Source organism: Canis lupus, chromosome 3, assembly GCF_048164855.1.
Source record: "Canis lupus baileyi chromosome 3, mCanLup2.hap1, whole genome shotgun sequence".
NCBI classification, from domain to species: Eukaryota; Metazoa; Chordata; class Mammalia; order Carnivora; family Canidae; genus Canis; species Canis lupus.
The window spans coordinates 25,804,005-25,827,687 of NC_132840.1; the positions used below are offsets into that span (position 1 = coordinate 25,804,005).

The following is a 23,683-nucleotide window of genomic DNA, read 5'->3' on the forward strand; positions in this document are numbered from 1 at the left end:
CTCAATCCTATGACCCGGAGATCACAATCCGAGCCGAAATCAAGAGTTAGACACTCAACCAACTGAGCCACCCAGAGACTATATTGAAAACATTCATCTTAGGAATTTCCAATAAATTATAAACCTGATTTTTTTTTAAATTTTTTATTTATTTATGATAGTCACGGAGAGAGAAAGAGAGAGAGGCAGAGACACAGGCAGAGGGAGAAGCAGGCTCCACGCACCGCGAGCCTGACATGGGATTCGATCCCGGGTCTCCAGGATCGCGCCCTGGGCCAAAGGCAGGCGCCAAACCGCTGCGCCACCCAGGGATCCCTAAACCTGATTTTAATCTACTATGAAACTGATCTTTACCAAACTTTATTTTATTTTTATTTTTTTATTTATGATAGGCACACAGTGAGAGAGAGAGGCAGAGACACAGGCAGAGGGAGAAGCAGGTTCCATGCACTGGGAGCCCGACATGGGATTCAATCCCGGGTCTCCAGGATCGCGCCCTGGGCCAAAGGCAGGTGCCAAACCGCTGTGCCACCCAGGGATCCCTGATCTTTACCAAACATTTAAAATGCTTTAGTTTATGAAACAGGATCACAATTCCTCTTCCCAGTTACTGACACGCAGATGGTTTCAAATACCCATCAGGGAAGTCCAAAATATCATGCTGTAGGATTTATGAGTTAGCTTCTGCAGTGTTTCTCTGCAAAGGAGCCAGGATGACCCCGACATTCCTTTCTTCACTCTCACAGCTATACAGATCATGCTTTTCGATATACTCCTGGACAAGGTCTGGTACCAAGTAGCGAATGCTCTGGCCCCTTCTGAGAGCTCGCCGGATCTTTGTGGAGGAGATGTCATTGGTGATCCATTCATTTACCAGGTGAATGTTGTTCCGATGCTGCCACAGTGCATCGGATTCATAGATAAATTTCTGAGCATCATTTCCAGCCCGAGTAATACATACAAGTCCATAGTCTCCCACAATTTGGGTGATATCCTCACTTTTCCACAGATTGGGCACGCCAAAGGACTCCAGTAGATCTGCCCCACACAGCAGCTTTACCTTTGGCACATCTGGGAAAAAGAAGACACAGCTTCAGGGTCTGCTTTGCTAGTAACTCCCTGCACCAAAATGAACATAGCAGTGTGTTTTTCTGGCTAGAGGGTTCATAGATCCCATCTGATCAGAATCAGGTTCCCAGAAGAGATTTAGGACATGCAAAAGTTAAGGACCACTGCAGGAGAAATAAGCTCAAGGTGCCCTTTCCTCTCCTTTCCTCCCTCCATTCACAAAACTAACTAGGGGCATTTACTGGGCACTCATACACAGTCTCATTTAACTGTGAGACTGAATATGAAAATACAAAGGGGCTTCCTCAGCTCTAGAATCTTATCTACTGTAGTCGGTAAGTCTGATGAAACATACAGACCTTTTGTTTTTGGCTCTAGTGATTTCTTTTGACTAAAATCTTGTCTCTGTTCAGCCCACTTCCTTTTCTGTCCAGGCCTTCCCCGCACAGGTGAATCCTGCTGGTGATCACAGCTCCCGGCCTCTAGTTTCTCTTGATGGTGTCTATAAAACAAGGCAATAGAACATTTCTCTTCTCACAATGTTCAGCTAAAATACTGTCCTTCAGGAGATGTCTGAGAGCCTCTGACCCAGAGTTAAATGCTATGTGATATTAAAAACATTTAACCAGGGCAGCCCGGGTGGCTCAGCGGTTTAGCACCCCTTCAGCCTGGGGCCTGATCCTGGAGACCCGGGATCAAGTCCCACATCGGGCTCCCTGCATGGAGCCTGCTTCTCCCTCTGCCTGTGTCTCTGCCCCTCTCTCTGTGTGTGTCTCTCATGAATAAATAAATAAAATCTTTAAAAAATAATAAAAAAAATAAAAACATTTAACCACAGGTACACCTGATGCCTGACCGGTCAGAAGGGATGCATCCAACTGGGATGCTTACCAGTCCCCAGTACCACCAGGTCAGCATGGATACTGGCCAGCAGTGCTGTGGACTGGCTGTCAGAAACAGAAAGCAAGGAGATCCTGGGAGCACAACAGATTACTATTAGTAATCTATTACTATTACTATTCTAAGCTTTATGTGTGTGCCATAATAACAAGAGTTAACATTAGTTATTTACTATGTGCTAAGCATTACACTAAGTCCTTTGCATGGATTATTTGATTAAATCTTCTCAATATCCTGTGCCATAAATACCATTATTGTTATTATTATTCCAATAGTGGAGGGAAGTGAAGGCTTAGAGCTGCAACTCCAGCTATTGGTAGACTCCCTGGGACATAGGAGGCATTCTTTTTTTTTTTTTTTTCAAGATTTTAATTTATTTATTTGAGAGAGAGAGCATGAGCAGGGGGTAAAGGCAGAGGGAGAAGCAGGCTCCCCACTGAGCAGGGAGCCCAATTCGGGGCTCGATCCCAGGATGCTGGGATTAGGACCTCAGCTGACGGTAGACACTCAACGGGCTGAACCACTCAGGTGCCCCCATGGGAAGCATTCAATAACAATCTTATTGACTGAATGTTTTAGTTATTACAAAGCAACTCTTATTGCCCACTATTATATCAGAATTATTATCCCTATTAAGAGAGGAGAGCTCTGATTAATTTGCCCTAGGCCATATTTTCAAAAAGTGGGGCTCAAACTTGCAACTGTGAGATCAAGACCTGAGTCAAAATCAAGAGTCAGACAATCAACTGAGCTACCAGGTGCCCCTGCCCATGGCTTATAAGTAGCCAAGCCAGTATTTGAACCCCAGAAGTCTGGTTCCAGAGCCTATACTCTTGACCACTGAAGAATGTGGCTTGACCCACTTAATGGAGAGCCACACGCCAAGGATAAAGTCCTAGAGGGGACAGATGCCTGAAGCCTAAAAGGAAGAGACCACAGGCAGCTTATGTGTAGCTTTCTTGTGGACTGGCAGCAGGATGCCGACTGCTTTACAACTGTGAAGTAACATGAGCTAAATTTAGGGGAGCCAAATGTGGGTCCTTGTGCCTCTAACTCCCTTCCCTCTTGAGCAACTGAGTTAATATGTAACAGACAGTAAGGTTGCTGCGGAGCCAAAGAGGGAGGGCTGAGTAAGGTGGGCCTGCAGAAGCCTGGTGTTTTTTGTTTGTTTGTTTGTTTTGTTTTTTAAAGATTTTATTCATTCATTCACAGAGACACAGAGATAGAGAGGCAGAGACACAGGCAGAGGGAGCCTGATGTGGGACTCAATCCTGGGTCTCCAGGATCACGCCCTGGGCTGCAGGTGGCGCTAAACCGCTGCGCCACCAGGGCTGCCCAAGCCTGGTGTTTGATAGAATTTCTGGCCAATGAAAAGGGCAGACACCTCCCTGCCAAGCCTGAAAAGTTGCTCCTCTTGCTAGGTTGCTGTGCTGGATACTATCTGCTGGCTCAGTGGCAAATCCTGCCCTAAACACACTTCCCAAAGGATCTCACGGCATGTTCTCATTTGACAGAGATTCTGCTAATGAGATTCACTCACAAGACTCGGAAGGAAGAAGGGAGGCAGAGGCCATCTTTCTGGGCTGTGGAGCGTGAGAAGCAATCTCTTATGGCACAAGCATGGTGGCCAGACTCTCTATTCCACTGTCCAGCCACCAACTCTAGGAGACTGGGACAGTTGAAGAGCAGCATTTGTGGTGGCAGAGACAGGACCAGCTTCCTGAACACTCACTGCAGCTAAAGAGGTATGACCTTGGAACAAACCCCACTTCCCTGCTGCCAGCCCCTTGACACTTTTGCAGACGCACCTAAATCCCTTTCTGCTTAGAATAGTCAGAGTGGTTTGGGGGCACCTGAGTGGCTCATTCACTTGAGAGTCTTAACTCTTAATATTGGCTTGGGTTGTGATCTCAGGGTTGGAGGATCGAGCCCCATGGCTGGCTCCGTGCTCAGCATGGAGTCTGCTTGAGGATTCTTCCTCTCCCTCTGTCTTCCCCCAACTTGAGTGTGTGTGCGCGCATGCTCTCTCTTAAATAAAGAACATCTTAAAGAAAAAAAAAATTTCAGTGGTTTCTATTTCCTGTTGAAACCCTAACTGATATGTTTCGAACCAGAAGGCTCAACTGTAAGAATAGACATTAGACATGAAGGTTTTTCAGAAAGCTCTCCTATAATTAAGCTAATATCACATAATAATTAGATATTATTCACTCTCGTTTGTTTTGAAAGACTTTATTAATTCATGAGAGACACACAGAGAGAGGCAGAGACATAGGCAGAGGGAGAAGCAGGCTCCCTAAGGGGAACTTGATGCAGGATTCAATCCCAGGACCTCGGGATCATGACCTGAGCCAAAGGCAGATGCTCAACCACTGAGCCACCCAGGCGTCCCTCTAGTTTTTGAATCCTTACCTGGAACTGTTTCAAAGGTATGAGCACAGAGGTCTAAGACAACCCCCATATGTGGTCATGGGAGCGGCTCGTAAAATCAGGGCTGTCCATGACCAAGCACCATGGCTTCTCTTGCTTAAATTAGCTGCCTCTCTCTTTTATACTTAAGATTAATGACAACATCTTCTTAGGACTTTTGGGCACAGACAGGGCAGGCAGGCTTCTTCTCTATGTGCTCTCTTTCATAAAGATACACACAGTAACAAGCATGCAAACATCTCAACGCATGATGAAAGGCATACAGGTAAACAGACCCCCACATTCTGTTGCTGTGCTCCATACCCAAGAAATAACCGGACGTGGGAATAGCACAGCCTAAGCCCTCCGACCTGAGTCAGTTTGCAAATCTGTATGTTCACAGACACAGGCAGTAGTGAAACATGGCAGAAAGCCCCCAAACCATTTCCACACAACTGACAAAGCTGACTTCACCATGAATACCTTAGCACCTTAGCCGTCTCTACCCATTCCTTCTGAAGACTCTCCCAGGTGTCAACTTCCACCCATTCTGAACTCTTGGTGGCGAGTTCTGCCATGATAACTCGGTGGTGGGCAGAGATGAGTCCTTTCTTCTTATATGCATCACCAACAGGAGAAATTATGCCTTTGATAACTTTGTATTTTCCTGGATAAAGAGTCAAATTTCATGTGAGGTGTAACAAGTTACATTTTATGCATAGAAAATATTATCATTGATATGGTTTTATAACAGACCCTCCTCCCCCCACTCCCCCATTTTTAAAACAGGGATTCAGGGTGCCTGGGTGGCTCAGTCGGTTAGGTGTCTGCCTTCGGCTCAGGTCATGACCTCAGGGTCCTGGGACTGAGCTCCACATTGGCTCCTGGCTCAGCGGGGAGTCTGCTTCTCCCTCTCCCTATGGGGCTCCCCCTGCTTGTGCTCTCTGTGTCAAATGAATTCAAATGAATAAGTAAAATCTTTAAAAAAAAATAAAACAGGGATTCAGGTTTATTCATAATTCATTTATAAACAAGATGAAATAGAACATAAAATTCACCATTTTAACCATCTTAAGTACATGTTTCAGTGGCAAGCACATTTACACTGTGGTGCAGACCTCACCACCATCTGTCTCCAGAACTTTTTCATCTTTTCCAACTGAAACTTTGTCCCTACGAAACACTAACTCCCCATCACCCTGCACACTGTAAATTTTGATATTGCCAAATTGCCTTGTAAAAAGCCTTAATCCATTTGTATTGTCCATCTACAGTGTTCGCAAGAGCCCATTTCTCCCCAACCTCTGACACTTGACACTATCAAGTATAAACATTTTTACTGATGTCATGAGCAAAAGAGATTTCATTTTTTATCTTAGTTCTCTATTAGGATTATTAGTGAGATTGAACACCCATCCATCTATCAGCATATAGCATGATCATTTATGTAACAGAACATACTATGTAGGGGAGGAAAATAAATTTTTCTCAACCCTCCTTGGGTCCCTGGCTGGGTCTGAAAATTAAACTGACAAAGACAGAAAAACATAAGAAAAATGTAGAAATTTACTTAAGAGAAGGTTTATGTGACACGGTGCCTTCATAAAGAAACGAAGACCCCAAGAAACAGTTAGACATGAGTATTTTAATGAGAGGTTTGGTGAAGAGTGGACAGCCATAGAAAAATACGACAGGGCAGAGAGTATGAGGTAAGCATAGTCAACCCGGGGAAATTTAGCAAAGCCATTAGTTTACAATCTTCCAGGCATCCTTATGTCCTTAGCAATAAGGATGTTCCTTCCCTCCTGGTACAGGGAGGGCAACCCTCACATAAAGGTTTTATGAGCTGTTTCAGCGGAGAAGGGTGGGGAGGAGGTCAGAGGGACCTTCCTGATTCTGCCATTTTTTTCAAACTCCTTCAGCTTAAAATATCCAACATGCCGAAGGGCCATATTTTGGGGCTGTGCCCTGGACCCTACCTGTTCCGTTCATGTAGTCCTTGGCCAACTCAAATAGCCTGAGGTGCATGTTGGTGATAGGATTAAAGGAACCACAAGCAAGGAGAACCACTTCCATCTTTGAATTTTCCATGCTAAGAATTTGCAGTTGCTGATCTGAATGGCAAGCTCCGACACTTTGCTTGTTGTCTGTAAAGGAGAAGAAAGGCAGGAAGTTCAGTTACAGGTCTTCAGGTGTCCTTCCATGTTCCCATTCCAAGTGGATGGACAAAGACACATGGCTTCAATGACAAAGATGGCCCCATTTCTCCACGCTTCCTTTTTCGGTAATCATCTACAGCTCCTGCTATAAAGGGATAGCATCTCCTTTCCTCTCTCTGTGACTTGCTTTGTTTGTTTGTTTTTTATTGGAGTTCAATTTGCCAACATACAGCATAACACCCAGTGCTCATCCTGTCAAGTGCCCCCGTCAGTGCCTGTCACCCAGTGTGACTTGCTTTGGACAAAGGAATGTGGCAGACATAAGTGTGCCAATGCTGAGCAAGTCCTCTGAAGCTTTGCACACTTCCACACTCTTCTGGGCTCCTGCCTCTGCCATGAAAATAAGCCAGGGCCAGCCTGGTGGAGGATGATGGAACACAGGCCAGAGAGCTGCTACTCCTGCTGACAGCCAGCCAATTTCATTAGCTATATGGTGGAGGCCATCCCACACCAGCCAAACCACATGCAACATGTTCAGACACACAGGCAAGCCCTGGTGAGATCAGCTGGGCCGGGCTTCCATCAACAAACTCACAAGCTGACCCTCAAATCCTGAGCAAAAGTAAATGCTTATTATTGGACGCTGCGAAGTTTTGTGATGCACTACTGTGGTCACAGTTAACCGATACAATGACATTATCAACTATCAAATAAATGGGACTCCCCAACAACCTGCCCTTCAAAACAGTAGTCGGCCTCTTTGTCAACATGATCACATTATCACTTTTGGCCCAAGAACAGTTTACAAACTCTTTTTTGTTTATTCCACTTGATCCTTCCACAACCCTAATGAAGTAAAGACAATGAATTTAAAATTTTATTTTATTTTTAAGATTTTATTTATTTATTCATGAGAGACACAGAAAGAGAGAGGCAGAGACACAGGCAGAGGGAGAAGCAGGCCCCACGCAGGGAACCCGACGTGGGACTTGGGACTCAGGACTTGATCCCGGGACCCTGGGGTCACACCCCAGGCCGAAGGTAGCACTAAACTGCCGAGCCACCAGGGCTGCCCCCTAAAATTTTATTAAATGCATTTGTGTATACAGATTTAGAAATCACAGGGCAGCAAAAGACCCATAACAAAAACCAAGAGTCCTCAACCACATCCTGCTCACCAACTCCCCTATGCATCTCCTTTTTTTTTTTTTTTTTTTTTAATGCATCTCCTTTAAAAGCAACTACTTTGAACTTTTTCAACTATTTCTTCTGGTAACTCTACCATAATTCTACATTATGTACTTATAATGCTATTTTAAATTTATCCAATGTAAACAGTACCTATTTACTTTCTATAATTACCTATGAGAATTAGCTGTCACAAACCCTTACTATCTATTCCCAAACCTTTTTATCTCTACATAATTTCTAGTCTATGTTGAACATCGTCTTCTCCAGAACTATGAAGTTACTGCTTCTAGACTTCTGTGTTAACAGTGAGAGCTCCAAAGTCACTTCCAATTCTGGGTCCTTTGAAGGTGACTTAACATTTTTCCTTCCTTGAAGCTTGTGAAATCTTCTCTTTGTCCCCATGTTCTGAAATTTTACAGTGATATCCTCTAGTGCGGTTCTATTTTCATCCATTGTGTCGGGCATTGCGCAGGCCCTTTCAATCTCGAAATTCAAAGACTTCAGTTCTGGGAGAGGCCCTTGAATTACTTCACTGATGACTTTCCACCTTCCATTGTCTGTTCTCTTTGGAAATGCCTATTATTTGAAACTGAAACCCAGACTGGTCTAATTTTCTTTTCCCTTCTATTTTTTCCCTTCTTGCCTTCATGCTCTAATTTCTAGATATCTTCAACTCCATCTTCCAATCCATAGGTCGAGCTTTTCATTTGTTATTATACTCTTTGATTTCTAAGAATTTTGTCCTCTAAATGTTCCTTTTTATGGTGTTCTGTTGTTTCACCAATGTATTCTCTTATCTTTCTACCAACATGAATGATAAATTTTAAATTTCTTTCAAAAAGAGCTGATAGGAAGTTCTGAGTGAGTGAATCAGGCCTGTGCACAATGGGCTTAATTGTATGGTCACCTGGTAGTCAGTGTTGCAGGTCTCACCCCTTGGACTGGTCAGATTCTACAGAAAAGTATCCTCCAATCTCTTTTCTGTTATAGCACAATAATAAGAACCCATGCTCTCTGGGGTTGGCTGAGTCAGTAGAGCATGTGACTAGATCTCAGGGTTGTGAGTCCAAGCCCCATGTTAGGTGTAGAGAATTTATGCTCTGAATTCAGACTGCCTGCATAGATATCACAGCTCTGGGGCACCTGGGTGCTCAGTTGGGTAAGCATCTGCCTTCCGCTTGGGTCGTGATTCCAGGGTCCTAGGATTGAGCCCACATCGGCCCCCTGCTCAGCGGGGAGCCTGCTTCTCCACCTCACTCTGCCAGCTGCTTGCCCTGCTTGTCTTCTCTGCCAACTGGATGAATAACATCAGAAAAAGAAAGAGAAGAAGAAAGGAATGGAATGGAATGGAATGGAATGGGATGGAATGGAATGGAAAGGAAAGGAGGAAGGAAGGAAGGAAGGAAGGAAGGAAGGAAGGAAGGAAGGAAGGAAGGAAGGAAGGAAGGAAGGAAGAAGAAAGAAGAAAGAAAGAAAGAAAGAAAGAAAGAAAGAAAGAAAGAAAGAAAGAAAGAAAGAAGAAAGGAGGGAGAGAAAGAAAGAAAGAAAGAAAGAAAGAAAGAAAGAAAGAAAGAAAGAAAAGAAAGAAAGAAAGAAAGAAAGAAAGAAAGAAAGAAGAAAGAAGAAAGAAGAAAGAAAGAAAGAAAGAAAGAAAGAAAGAAAGAAAGAAAGAAAGAAAGAAGAGAGGGAGAGAAAGAAGAAAGAAAGAAAGAAAGAAAGAAAGAAAGAAAGAAAGAAAGAAAGAAAGAAAAAGAAAGAAGAAAGAAAGAGAAAGAGAAAGAAAGAAAGAAGAAAGAAAGAGAAAAGAAAGAAAAGAAAAGAGGAAAGAAAAGAAAAGAAAGAAAAAAGAAAAGAAAAGAGAAGTCACAGGTTTTAACACCTACTTGGGCTGGATGACCTTGGACAACCTGACCCTAACCTAAACTTCCTTTGTCTCAATCTTAAATAATAGTACCTACCTCACAACTGTGTGAACAATAAATGATACATGCACAGTGCATAAAACTGCCTTTGATAATAAATAAGCTGTGAATATAGCTACTATTATGTTGCATACCATGTTGCTACAGTTCAACTCTTTGTAATTTAAATACCATCAATTTCAAATGGTTCAACAAATATTTAATCCACTTTCTTTTTTTTTTTTAATTTTTTTTAAAATTTTTATTTATTTATGATAGTCACAGAGAGACAGAGAGAGAGAGAGAGAGGCAGAGACATAGGCAGAGGGAGAAGCAGGCTCCATGCACCGGGAGCCTGATGTGGGATTCGATCCCGGGTCTCCAGGATCGCGCCCTGGGCCAAAGGCAGGCGCCAAACCGCTGCGCCACCCAGGGATCCCTTTAATCCACTTTCTGGAGGCTTTTTTTTCCTGGAACTTTCTCTAATCTGGGCCGAAAATCTGTAATCCTTTGTATAGCTGTCATCTGGAAACCTTTTCCTCTCTCTCCTGAGTCAGATACCCTATTTCTTAGGGCCACATCAGGGCTTTCTTGTTTTATGTCCCAATTTTTCTAGAATGTATCTATGAGTAGCCTCATAATAAAGAGTGCATGGGAAATGTCTTTCCCTTCCTTCAGAGATGATTAGCTTAGTTGAGAAAATGTACGATGAAATGATTTTCTTTTAAAATTAGGAAGGGGCACCTGGGTGAGTCAGTTGGTTAAGTGTCTGCCTTTGGCTCAGGTCATGATCCTGGGGTCCTGGGGTTGAGCCCCAGCTGGACTTCCTGCTCAGCAGGGAGCCTGCTTCTCCCTCTCCCTCTGTCCCTCCTCCTGTTCATTCTAATAAAATCTTTAAACAAAATTAAAAAATAAAATTAGGAATGCATTTTCTCATTGTTTTCTAGCATCCAACAGTGCAGCTAAAAGTCTAATGCCATTTTGATTCTTGTTCTTTTTTTTCCATGACTTTTTTCTTTTTGGCAGATTTGTGGGGTGTCCTCTTTATTTTTTTTTAAGATTTTATTTATTTATTCATAAGAGACACACACACACAGAGAAGCAGAGACATAGGAGAGGGAGAAGCAGGCTCTATGCAGGGAGCCTGATGAGGGGCTCGATCCTGGATCCCAGGATCACGCCCTGAGCCAAAGGCAGACGCTTAACTGCTGAGCCATCCAGGCATCCCTGGGGTGTCCTCTTTATACCCAGTGCTCCAAAATGGCATAATGTTATATCTTAGTGCGGTTATTTTTCACTCATTGTGCTGGAAATCAGTTGAAGTGGTTCTCAATGTTCCACTTTGGCATATGGATTATTTTGAGTGGAAGGCATGTGAGACCCTGTGGGCTCAAGAGAAATTCTTGCCCCTCCCAACTACAAAGAAGAATCTACACTGGGGGGTCTTTCCCAGAATAAGGGTTATTATCAGAGATAAATTTTATCTGAGTGACCCAACTGAATGGCAGGGCAAACATCTTAACTACCAAACATCTGTGAAGTACATTCCTTTCCTCTGAAGACCCAGACCCCCACCCCCTTCTTAGTTCAGAATCACATAATATGCCTCACTCTGTCTGTCTTTGGAATTTCCATGTCTATGTGGATTCCCCAAATGTACTCTATTAAATTTTATTTTCTCCTCTTAACCTCTTTCATGTCAATCTGATTCTTAGTCCTGTTAGAAAGACCTCTTGAGAGGGCAGCAGCCCTGGTGGCGCAGCAGTTTAGCACTGCCGGCAGCCCAAGGTGTGATCCTGGGGACCCAGGATGGAGTCCAGCATTGGGCTCCCTGCATGGAGCCTGCTTCTCCCTCTGCCTGTGTCTCTGCCTCTCTCTCTCTCTCTCTCTCTGAATAAATAAATTAAAAAAAAAAAAAAAGACCTCTGAGAGAACAGGAATTCTTGCTCTCTGACAATGAACCTTTCCATCCCCTCAAAGTCAAATCACTCAGTTCTGGGTTATTTTTTTATATATATATATATATATAAACATTGCTTACTATTGCAAAATAGTTAGCTGTTATTGTAAAGTTTTTTTTAAAGATTTTATTTATTTATTCATGGCAGATACAGAAAGAGAGAGAGAGGCAGAGACATAGAGGAAGAAGCAGGCTTTATGCAAGGAGCCCAATGTGGGACTCAATCCCGGATCCCAAGATCACACCCTGAGCCAAAGGCAGACACTCAACCACTGAGCCACCCAAGCGACCCTGTTATTATAAAGTTTTAAAAAATACTCTTATACATCCAAATTATGTTTCAAAATAATTATTCTGAGAGCTTTTAAATATAATTTCAGTGATGCCAAATTGCTTCAAGTATTTTGGGAACTTTGGAGAATTACTTGTAGAGGTCAGAGTTGTTTTTTTTTTTTTTAATTTTTTTTTTTAATTTATTTATGATAGTCACCCACAGAGAGAGAGAGAGAGAGGCAGAGACACAGGCAGAGGGAGGAGCAGGCTCCATGCACCGGGAGCCCGACGCGGGACCCAATCCCGGGTCTCCAGGATCGCACCCTGGGCCAAAGGCAGGCGCCAAACCGCTGCGCCACCCAGGGATCCCCTTTAAATATTTTATTTAAATTCAATTTGTCAACATATAGTTGGGTCAGAGTATATTTATAATTAATGTAGAAATACAGTAAACAGCAATAAACAAACAATTGCATGATACTTTTCTATGAATAAAATGCTTTCACACACAAGATCATTTACTCTTCACCACACAAACACACAGAAATTTGGCCAAAGTCATTGAGCCCGTTACAAAAAATAAGCTATTGTTAGATATTTCATTTTTCCAGTTAATCTTCTATCATTGGACATTTAGGTTTTTCTAATTTTTCAGTATTACAAGCATCTCAGAGAAAAAAAAATGGGTTGAGAATGAGCTGGAAATTAAGGCTATAAAACACCTCACTGGGGACACCTAGTTGGCTCAGCGGTTGAGCATCTGCTTTTGGCTCAGGGCGTGGTCCTGGAGTCCAGCAATAAGAGTCCCACGTCCGGCTCCCTGCATGGAGCCTGCTTCTCCCTCTGCCTATGTCTCTGCCTCTCTCTCTCTGTGTATCTCTCATGAATGGATAAATTTAAAAATCTTAAAACAAACAACTGTTTCTTTAAAAAATAAAAACACCTCTCTGTGAACTTCTAAAATTTGCCCATGCCCACAAGACCTGTATCTGGACAGCTCAATAGTGTTATAGCCCAATATAGCGTTCAGACCCAACTGTTAGGGTGACCAATTCACTTCTGCACAGATTCTGTGCTCTCATTGGACAAAGCTAGGGAGTGCCAGAACCAGGGCTAGCATCTCAGCTTCCTGACTCTTAGGCTCTCTCATTGAGAAGAAAAATGGGAGATAAACCAGAGCTCTACACACTGGAAATGAGCCCTCCTAGCTGAGGAGCTGAGGAATATGCACGTGGACCCCTTAGGCAACAAGAACCTTCGAAGCTTTCTGAGCAACGGAGTGACAATAGGGTCCTATGAAAACAAGTTTTAGGGCAGCCCCGGTGGCGCAGCAGTTTAGCGCTGCCTGCAGCCCAGGGTGTCATCCTGGAGACCCAGGATCGAGTCCCGCATCGGGCTTCCTGCATGGAGCCTGCTTCTCCCTCTGCCTGTGTCTCTGCCTCTCTATTCGCTCTCTCTGAATGAATAAATAAATAAATCTTAAAAAAAAAAAAGTTTTAGAAAAATAAGAAGACATAGGTACTTGAAACCATTATACAGGGACACCTGGGTGGCTCAGTGGTTGACTGTTTGTCTTCAGCTCAGGGCATGATCTCAGGGTCCTAGAGTCCCACATAGAGCATGATCCCAGAGTCCCGCATAGGGCTCCCTGTGGGAAGCCTGCTTCTCCCTCAGCCTATGTCTCTGCCTCTCTCTCCCTGTGTCTCTCATGAATAAATAAATAAAATCTTAAAACAAAACAAAACTTTGAAAAAAACCAAAAACCTTTATTCAGTTTACCAGCTTAACCAAATACTCGGTTCCATTTGCAACCTCCTCATCTGTAAAATAGGGACAATGACAACCAATTTCAGTTACTTTTTTTTTTTAATTTTTTTTTTATTTATTTATGATAGTCACACAGAGAGAGAGAGAGAGGCAGAGGGAGAAGCAGGCTCCATGCACCGGGAGCCCGATGTGGGATTCGATCCCGGGTCTCCAGGATTGCGCCCTGGGCCAAAGGCAGGCGCCAAACCGCTGCGCCACCCTGGGATCCCAATTTCAGTTACTTTGAGGATGAATTCTGAGAACAGTACATGGCAAAGTGCTTAGCATATTGCCTAGCACAGTGTAAAAATAAATGGTAGATGGTAGTTGTTATTTATGGGGAAAGTGACAATACTGATGACGGTGATACTATGGGATTAATTGGAAGGGGCAAAACAAGACAGGAAGGCCAGTTACAAAGTCATGTGTGCCTGCCTCAATTTAAGTAGTCAGTGAGAATGGAAATAAACATTTTTTTAAATGAGTTAATTTGTAGGAATGATTTAAATGTCCTTTCAATTATTAGCCTAAGGATGATACCAGGATTCACTTGAAGTTCATTCCCACTCCTCCCATCCCTAACCCCAATTCCCATACAAAGTGCCTATGGCATTATGGGGTGGTGGTGATTACAACATCCCCAATAGCACCCTAGGCCCACATGGAAATCTGGGTAACTAGAGCAGTTCCAGCCTCACCCACCTCAAGTTTCAGGCACCACTCCCCACAGGAGACTGAGCTGTGAGCAGCAAGAACAATAAAGCTGAGAACAGATGGTATGGGTCCCTGCTGTTCAGGGAAGGACTGACAAACAGCTTGGAGCCCCTCCCCAGCCTTGGGGATGCACTCAGGTTTCTAGGTCCTCCCCAGGAGAAAGGCTGGGGAAGGAACTAGGGGAATCTGATCTCTCAAATAAAGGAAGCTTTCGCTCTTGTCACAAATTCACAATCCATCTCAAATATCCAGCTCAGTTCTATTAATTCACAGTGAACACAGCCAACCTGAAATTGAACCTTCAAAGCCACAGAAGAATTAAGTTACAGGGAGCTTCCATCATAGCCCAGGGTGGCTTTAGAAGAACAAGGATCTGTCCCTCTCCAAGGAAAGGAACTTCTTCTGTATCACTGCAGGGTACCAGAGTACTTGCACTGGGAAGGGGGGCAAGCTGGTGACAAATGGATGTAGAAGTAGTCTGGAAGCTCTAACAGGGCTGCTTTGGATCCTCTGCCTTGCTCCAGGTGCTTAAGGACCACCGTCCCCATGATTCACTTCTGTCTGGCGCACATGGCGTATCATCTGCACTGCTGGCTGCCGAGATCACGCAGGCTCAGGCTGTGAGTGTCCCTCCCCAGCTCACTAGGACAAAAAGCCCATTTCTTCCTAAGATAGTCTTGACATTTAACTAAAATTTACTTTCAATTTTTAAAACATTTTCTTTAATTGAAGTATACTTGACATAATAATCACTTTCTTAAGTTTTAAAAACTAATATGTAAACATTAATGAAACATTTGGGAAATATTAAGCCAATTTTTAAAATGTTAACATTAAAAAAAATAGTTAATTGTCTTTTCTTGTCACATGAAGTGTTCAATGATTAAATCTATGTTGGTTGACTATTAAAATAACATGATTGACTTGACAACTGATCAGAATTTATACCTCTAAAAAGATGCTATTCCTTTCAAAATAGTCATGTTAGGCCTATAACTATATCCTAGTTATAACAATGTGCCATTGCCAGTCTGGGGGTATATTTTTAAATTGTCTTTTTTTTTTTTTAAGTACTTTCAATAGGGATAAATCTGTCTTTGGAGGACAGATTTGATTTCTATGAATACCCTAAGGTCATTCAGTGCTGAATCTGATTAATGAAATAATCAAAGTAAATAATACAGTTTATGGTAAAGAAAGAGAACTATTAGTTATTGCAGAAGATCTACTTATATGCATGGAAACTATGTATAGGTAATCTCAAAAAGAATTTCAAAAATGAGCAGAAACAGCAGACTTCATTTGATTCTGTAAATTGCGGTAGGTAGGTTTACTGTTTATTACACTCAATATGTTACACTCAGTATGAACCATCTGGCCAGAGACAGAGCTAGCACAGCACAGAGGCATGGTTAGGACTCTTGGACCTGGTTCAAAATTCTAGCTCTATCACTACTTGGTGTTTGTCCTTAGATAAGATACTTCATCTTTCTGAGTCTTGCTTGCCTCATTTATAAAATGGGGAACCACAGTCCCTATCTCACAGGATTTTGTGCATATTTTTTAAAGAGATTTTATTCATTTACTTGAGAGAGAGAGAGAGAGAGAGAGAGACCAAGCAGGGATAGGGGGAGTGGGAGAGAATCTCAAGCAGACTCCCCGATGAGCACAGAGCCCAACATCGGGCTCAACCAAACCCAACCAGAGGCAAATCCAAGAGTCAGATGCCCAACCAATTGAGCTACCTAGCATCCTGGATTTTGTGCATATTAAATGAGAAAGTGAATAAAAAATGTTTGACATATTTGTCTTTTTTTTTTAAGATTTATTTATTTATGATAGACATAGAGAGAGAGAGAGGCAGAGACACAGGCAGAGAGAGAAGCAGGCTCCATGCCAGGAGCCCGACGTGGGACTCGATCCTGGGACTCCAGGATCGCGCCCTGGGCCAAAGGCAGGCGTGAAACCGCTGAGCCACCCAGGGATCCCAACACATTTGTCTACTAATGATGGCTATTAACTTTTACTAGTGCCTGTGGGTTGTCTTACAACATTATCCTACAGTCATGATAAAGGAACCAAGGTTCTAAAGATTCCTTAATGACCAGTATCAGGGATCCCTGGGTGGCGCAGCGGTTTGGCACCTGCCTTTGGCCCAGGGCGCGATCCTGGAGACCCGGGATCAAATCCCACGTCGGGCTCCCGGTGCATGGAGCCTGCTTCTCCCTCTGCCTGTGTCTCTGCCTCTCTCTCTCTCTCTCTCTCTCTCTGTGACTATCATAAATAAATAAAAAATTTAAAAAAAAAAAATGACCAGTATCAATGGGCAACCCAGGTGGCTCAGCAGTTTAGCACCGCATTCAGTCCAGGGTGTGATCCTGGAGCTCCGGGATCGAGTCCCACGTCAGGCTCCCTGCATAGAGCCTGCTTTTCTCTGCCATTCTCTCTCTCTCTCTCTGTCTCTCATGAATAAATCAATAAAATCTTAAAAAAAAAAAAAAAAAAAGACCAGTATCAACAGTGCCTGCTACATAGGAGCTCAATAAATGGTAGCTATTATCCTCAGTGAAGTATTATTAGACATAATTTTGCTCTAATAGGATGGATCTCAAGTCATCCTTGCTGTGTTTAAAACTTTATCTCCATGGTATAATGTAATGTTGTTAGAAAAAAGAACCTAAATTTGGTTTCTTGAAGCCATTTCATCACTAACGAAGTAATAAATGTAACTCACTGTGTCCCATGCAGCCAAGTGACAGTGTTCTTGTTTGGGACCATCGCTCTGGTCCTCCAGTTGTATGTTCTGCTAAGGTAAGTTCTTTCACCAGCCAACCTCTCACCTGGCAGCTCAGCATGCCTATCTTACCTCTGGAGACAGGTGGGGTGTGCTCTGCAATTCCTGTTAGGTGTTTAACTGCAGCCTGTCCCATTGTTCTTACCCCTATTATCAATGGTGGTCACCTGCTCCACCTCTTTGAAAAGTCAAAAATCTCAACACAAAAAGAATAGTTGGAATTTGGGCAGACCGAGTTTAACTTAGTCAACACTTATTTCTTGTAGTACTAGAAGTCATTAAATGTGAGACAATAAAGGCACCAAGGTTATAATTTATGGATTTTCTAGAGACCAGTCCTGACAGCCTAGCATGAGTTATGAGTTAACTGTCTCCAGGGCTGAGGGTGACACAGGCATATGTGACCAGATTATGACCTGACATATTATTTCAGATTCTATGGAGGACATTAGCCTTGGCAGAAAAAGTCAGCTAATAAATGAACAAATGAAGCACATGCCATTTGATACAATCAAAATTTTAAAATTGGAGCCCTAAAAATGTGGAAATTCCAAAACAATCTGAAAATCCACTTAAGTGACAAGAAAGAAAGGGAAACTGTGACACTCACTGTAATCAGCCTAATTTAAACTTGCCAATGTCTGTCATAGGAGTTTTGTGTGCAGTAAGGCCTGCTTCCTTACTCCAGAAGGCCAGAATTTCCACAATGTATTTTCTCACCAAAATAACCAGTTAACATGAATTAGAAAAATGGTAAACATTATTCATCCACCAACTGTAAATATTAACAACTCTTCATGTTACTTGCGGGCTGTTTTCAGACTATTAATTTGCAGTCATGTAAAGGAACCAAGGTTCGTGAGTTGCCTGGAGCCAAATGAACCTTGGGCCAGAATTAGGATTAGAATTCAAGGGTTAGTGCCTTCTGTATTTTGCTTATAGAGTAAATTTCTTCCAGGAATAGATAAATTACTTAGATGACCCAGTGTGTTGATTTTAGGCCCAGATCTTCCCGATATTGCAGGCAACCTCTCCTTACCAACCTGGTTGGTAATATCATCTTTACTTTCTTCACAATTGGTAAGTGTGCATTTATTATTAAGTACTTATTAAGTGCCTATTATTTGCCAGACACTGCCAAAACAAAAATGTATAAGATAGGACCTCCTGTCCCTTTGGGAGCTCAGATTGAAACTTAGGAAAAAATTCACATTTGAAATTCAGGTGAAGGGACACCTGGGTGGCTCAATGGTTGAGCATCTGCTTTTGGCTCAGGTTGGGATTCTGGGGTCCTGGGAACGAGTCCCGCAGGGAGCCTGTTTCTCCCCCTGCTGTGTCTCTGCCTCTCTCTGTATCTCATGAATAAATAAAACCTTTAAAAAAATAAAATAATAGGGATCCCTGGGTGGCTCAGTGGTTGAGCGTCGGCCTTCGGCTCAGGGCATGATCCTGGGTCCTGGGATCAAGTGCCACATCAGGGTCCCTGCTTGGAGCCTGCTTCTCCCTCTACCTGTGTCTCTGCCCTTCTCTCTCTCTCCCTCTGCCTGTGTCTCTCATGAAGAAATAAATAAAATCTTAAAACAAAAAAAATAAAAATAAATAAAATAAAATAATAAAATAAAGTGAAATTCAGGTGAAGGAAAAATTTTTAAGTTCCTTAGTAACAGTTTTGGTTGTTCTAAAAAAATTTTTTTAAGATTTATTTATTTATTTATTTATTTATTCATGAGAGATACAAAGAGGCAGAGACACAGGCAGAGAGAGAGAGAAGCAGGCTCCATGCAGGGAGACTGATGTGGGACTTGATCCTAGGTCTCCAGGATCATGCTCTGGGCCAAAGGCAGGCACCAAACCTCTGAGCCACCGAGGCATCCCTGGTTGTTCTAAAATTTGAGTATGAAACTAAACTAAGTTAAATACAACTACGCTGTGTTGGTATTATAAAATTCTTTAGTTATAAAAAAATATTAGATTTATTCATTTAATAAATGATTACTGGGCAGAATACTGTTTTGAAAACCAGGCACAATTTGAAATGCATAAAGTGACAGAGAAATGTTGGAGTCTAAAATGTGAAGTTTTAGGAATATCTTAATTAAATAATCTATATTTTGATTACATTTTCTATGTGTGTACTTCTAAGAGTAATGCCTGATTTAAATAAAAACTATGTCCAAGATTTTTTTTAAGGATTTGTTTTATTTTTTTATTTTTTATTTTTATTTTTTTAATTATTATTATTATTATTTTTAAAAGATTTTCTTTATTTATTCATGAGAGACACACAGAGAGAGGCAGAGGCACAGGCAGAGGGAGAAGCAGGCTCCATGCAGGGAGCCTGACGTGGGACTCGATCCTGGGTCTCCAGGATCACACCCTGGGCCGAAGGCAGGCGCCAAACTGTTGAGCCACCCGGGCTGCCCTATTTTTTTTTTAAGGATTTATTTTAGAGAGAGAGTGTGTACACATGCACGCAGGGGTGGAGGTGGAAGGGTAGAGTGAGAGGGAGAGAAGCAGACTCACCAATGAGTGTGGACCCCCACACAAGGCTCTATCTCAGGACCCTGAGAAAATGATCTGAGCTGAAATCAAGAATCGGACACTTAACCAACTGAGCCACTCAGGCACCCCTAAAATTTTTTAAGGTTTTATTTTTTTAAGTAATCTCTACACCCAACATGGGGCTCAAACACACAACCACAAGATCAAGAGTCACATGTTCACCAACTGAGCCAGCCAGGTGCCTCTAAATTTTTTTAATGAAAAAATAGCCATTGAGGGGCACCTGGGTGGCTCAGTTACACGTCTGACTCTTGATCTCAGCTCAGGTCTTGATTTCAGGGTTGTGAGTTCAAGCAGTGCACTGGGTTCAGTACTGGGCTCCACATTGGGCATGGAGCCTACTTAAAAAAAAAAAAAAAAGGTACTGAATGCCTCAGGCACTGTTCTAGAATCTCCTGCTGAATCCCAGTTGAACAAGAGGCAACATATGTGATGGTAGAAAGTACTAGCTTTGGAAAGAGGAAGGCCAGTTGAAACATTCACTCCACAACAACAGGAGTTACCTAATTTCTCTGAGCTTCCTGATCCTCATTTATAAAAGGGAAATAAAAGGTTGCCCGCTGGGTGCTCAGTTGGTCAAGCATCCAACTCTTGGTTTCTGCTCAGATCATGATCTCAGGGGTCGTGGGATTGAGCCCTCTTAGCAGGGAGTTGCTTGGGATTCTCTCTTGCTCTTCCTCTGTCCCTCCCCCTCTACATATGCATGCATACACTCTCTCTCTAAAATAAATAAATCTTAAAAATATAAAACATAAAGTGGAGAGAAAAATACCTGTTCAGTTTTGCTAAAGTTCAAACGAGAATTCATGAAAAAAGCAATCAGAGTTCTCATCATTCAATGCCAATAATGAGAACACAACCCCATGTCAAAGGAAAAACCTCAGCCTGGCTAGGTTTTGAGCATGTGTCCCACGGAAGTGAAGCAAGGGAACATCCCCTATCGAGGTTTGCATTCAAGAATTTCTTTCTGAGATAATTACATCCAGTAAATGGATGCTGTTCTGCTGTCTTTCTAGGTTTTTCTGTGCTGCTTACGCAGATGGAACCAGTCCCGCAGGCACTCAAGAGGATATTTGCTGTATTTGGTGTGGGATCCTTTGGTGAAGGAGTCTGTACCATGGTGTTAACAGTTTTGGCAACTGACTGTGTGTGTTGTTAAATAATGAAATTTCTCAACGGTTCATCTTACTCTGAAACTGTGTCTGTATATAATACATCATCAATCTTCAATATTTATTTTCTCCTCACACTAAAAATAGAGATATGTAGAGACAAAATTCCTTTTTTTTTTTTTTTATAAATTTTTATTTATTTATGATAGTCACACACAGAGAGAGAGAAAGAGAGGCAGAGACACAGGCAGAGGGAGAAGCAGGCTCCATGCACCGGGAGCCCGACGCAAAATTCCTAATTAGACAAACGTCACAGTTAAAATATTTCACCAGGGGCAGCCTGGGTGGCCCAGCGGTTTAGAGTCTGCCTTCAGCCCAGGTGTGATCCTGGAGCCCTGGGATCGAGTCCCGCGTCGGGCTCCCTGCATGGAGCCTGTTTCTTCTCCCTCTGCCCCCCTCTGTGTCTCTCATGAATAAATAAAAATTAAAAAATAAAAATAAAAAATAAAATAAAAATAAAAAAATAAAATAAAATATTTCACCAGAGGAAGTTTAAAAATTCCATGAGAAATTTTTCTTTTTGTGGGGTGAATTCCACTTTACTAGACTTTTAAAAAAAAAAAAAGCAAGCTATCAATCAACAGTGGAAGCGCTGGATTGCATTTGGTGCAGTAAGCCTTCCGTGTCTTGCTAAGCTGGTGCCATTGTTTAAATTCTTTTGGCGGGCAGCCGGGGTGGCTCAGCGGTTTAGTGCCGCCTTCAGCCCAGGGCATGATCCTGGAGACCCAGGATCAAGTCCCACGTCAGGCTCCCTGCATGGAGCCTGCTTCTCCTTCTGTCTGTGTCTCTGCCTCTCTCTGTCTCTCATGAATAAATAAATAAAATCTTTAAAAAAATAAATAAATCCTTTTGGCAAAAATATTATAAATATAGGTTCCAATTAAAAGACAAGTGTTTCTCACAGTGCTTTTTTCCTCCCAAATATAGGAAAAAACAACCCCTGAACTTTACTACTTGTCTGTGCTGCTGTCGGTGAGCAGCTTGGTTTCTACAGGTAAGCACAACTTCCCAAATAATCCATCCTGGTCAAAAGCTTACCAGTCCTTCTGGGAAGTAACTGCTCAACTAGGGTTGTCACATTGCAAAGAGAAGCCCTGGTTCCTCTCAAAGCAGGAGCTCCAAGAAGCGAGACACCTGAGTGGCTCAGCAGTTAAGCATCCGCCTTCAGCTCAGGTCATGATCCCAGGGTCCTGGGATCGAGTCCCACATCAGGTCCCAGCAGGAGCCTGGTTCTCTCCCTCTGCCTGTGTTTCTGCCTCTCTCTGTGTCTCTCATGAATAAGTAAAATCCTTAAAAAAAAAAAAAAAAAAAAAAAAAAGAGCTCTAAGAAACAAAGGCACATAAAAAAAAGACAAAATACAGAGGGTTAGAACGGGAAATAAAAAGCCACCCTTTTCACGTGATCTCCAAACCATTTAATTAGATCTCATTCTTCATCCTGCAGTGCTTTTCTCAGGCCTGGGGCTGATCTGGCTGGGCAGTGTGGCCTGTGCACAACCTGACACTAAACCAATGGTCAGACACTGGCAGGTGAGCCCTCCGGTCTCCTGCCTCACACAGATGTCTTCAGCAGGTTAGCCTGTCCCGGCAGCACTGCCACCTGAGTGCTGTCAGCAAGTAGGAGATCATCTCTTACCCTGCTACTCCTGAGTGAAATGGTCAGCTGACATCAGAGCTACAATTACAAGAAGCACATCAAAACCAGTCATCTGAAAGAAAGTTGTCTTTTAAGTATCAATTAGTACTGACAATGCGTAAAACGGAACAGTTCAATCTAAACACCAGACTGACATCATAACCAAATTCGCCCCAAATAAAGATATTCTATTAAATACTTCGAAGATCATGACGCTTTCTGAACGTTTTTTGTTTCATGAAAGTATTATTATCAGGTGGGTGGCTGCTATAGAAATAAGCATTGAAAAGGAAGAAGGAAAATATAAATCTTAGTAATGAACAAAGGTTTAGGTTTAGTTTCAAAAGAATACAGTGATTCAGATGGTGTATCTGAACAATTTATTGTTCTTTAAAAATATAGTGGGAAATTTTAGAGTAAAAATAACCACAATCTCTGCCATATGGATGACAACAATCTTCTGCATCATGACGTCAAGGCTCTCTAGAGAAAATAACCAACTGACCCACGTGACGTTCATTTTCTTGCTTTTTCTGTGTGTATTCACAGATTCTGAATCATTTTAAGTAGGAACCATTTAATAATAGATGTTCTCAATGTTTTTAAGAAGTGGAGACAATCTGTTTTTTGAGAAAAAGAACTATCTATTGGCAGGAGGATCAAATTCAATACAAACATCTCCCAACACATCTATGACAAGTGGGAAAGACTGTTCTCCACCTGCCTTTTTTTTTTTTTTTTTTAAGGTTTTATTTATTTACTCATGAGAGACACAGAGAGAAAGAAAGGCAGAGAGAGAAGCAGGCTCCATACAGGGAGCCCGATGTGGGACTCAATCGCAGGACTCCAGGATCATGCCCTGGGCCAGGCGCTAAACCTAAACCTCTGAGCCACCCAGGAGGAGAGGTAGAATTCTAAATAGGGTGTTCAGGAAAGGCCTCGACTAGGGACATATAAGCAAAGAATTTAAAAAGAAAAGGGAGTGAGCCATGCAGATTTCTGAAAGAAAAAGGTAACCGTGCAAAAGCCCTCAGGCAGAAGCCATGCTCCAGGAGCAGAAAACCAGAATGGCTGAGTCAGAGTTAACAGGGGAAAAGAGTAGCAGATATAGTCAAAGAGGTGAAAGGAAACCACATCA

The 23,683-nt window shown here is 42.4% G+C and overlaps 1 protein-coding gene across 5 annotated transcripts in view; it reads right to left on the minus strand.

The window, feature by feature from the left end:
• Window positions 1-349: 349 nt before the first annotated feature.
• NMNAT1 (nicotinamide nucleotide adenylyltransferase 1) overlaps window positions 350-23,683 on the minus strand; it is a 30,492-nt gene continuing 7,158 nt past the window's right edge. For all 5 annotated transcript variants that reach the window (XM_072819712.1, XM_072819708.1, XM_072819711.1 and 2 more), the window contains 4 exons: window positions 6,357-6,524; window positions 4,861-5,044; window positions 1,428-1,570; window positions 350-1,071 (listed from right to left, as the gene is read on the minus strand). In XM_072819712.1, coding sequence (XP_072675813.1) covers window positions 671-1,071; window positions 1,428-1,570; window positions 4,861-5,044; window positions 6,357-6,468 — 840 coding nt within the window. In that variant the 5' untranslated portion in view covers window positions 6,469-6,524 and the 3' untranslated portion in view covers window positions 350-670. The remainder of the gene's footprint in view (window positions 1,072-1,427; window positions 1,571-4,860; window positions 5,045-6,356; window positions 6,525-23,683) is intronic.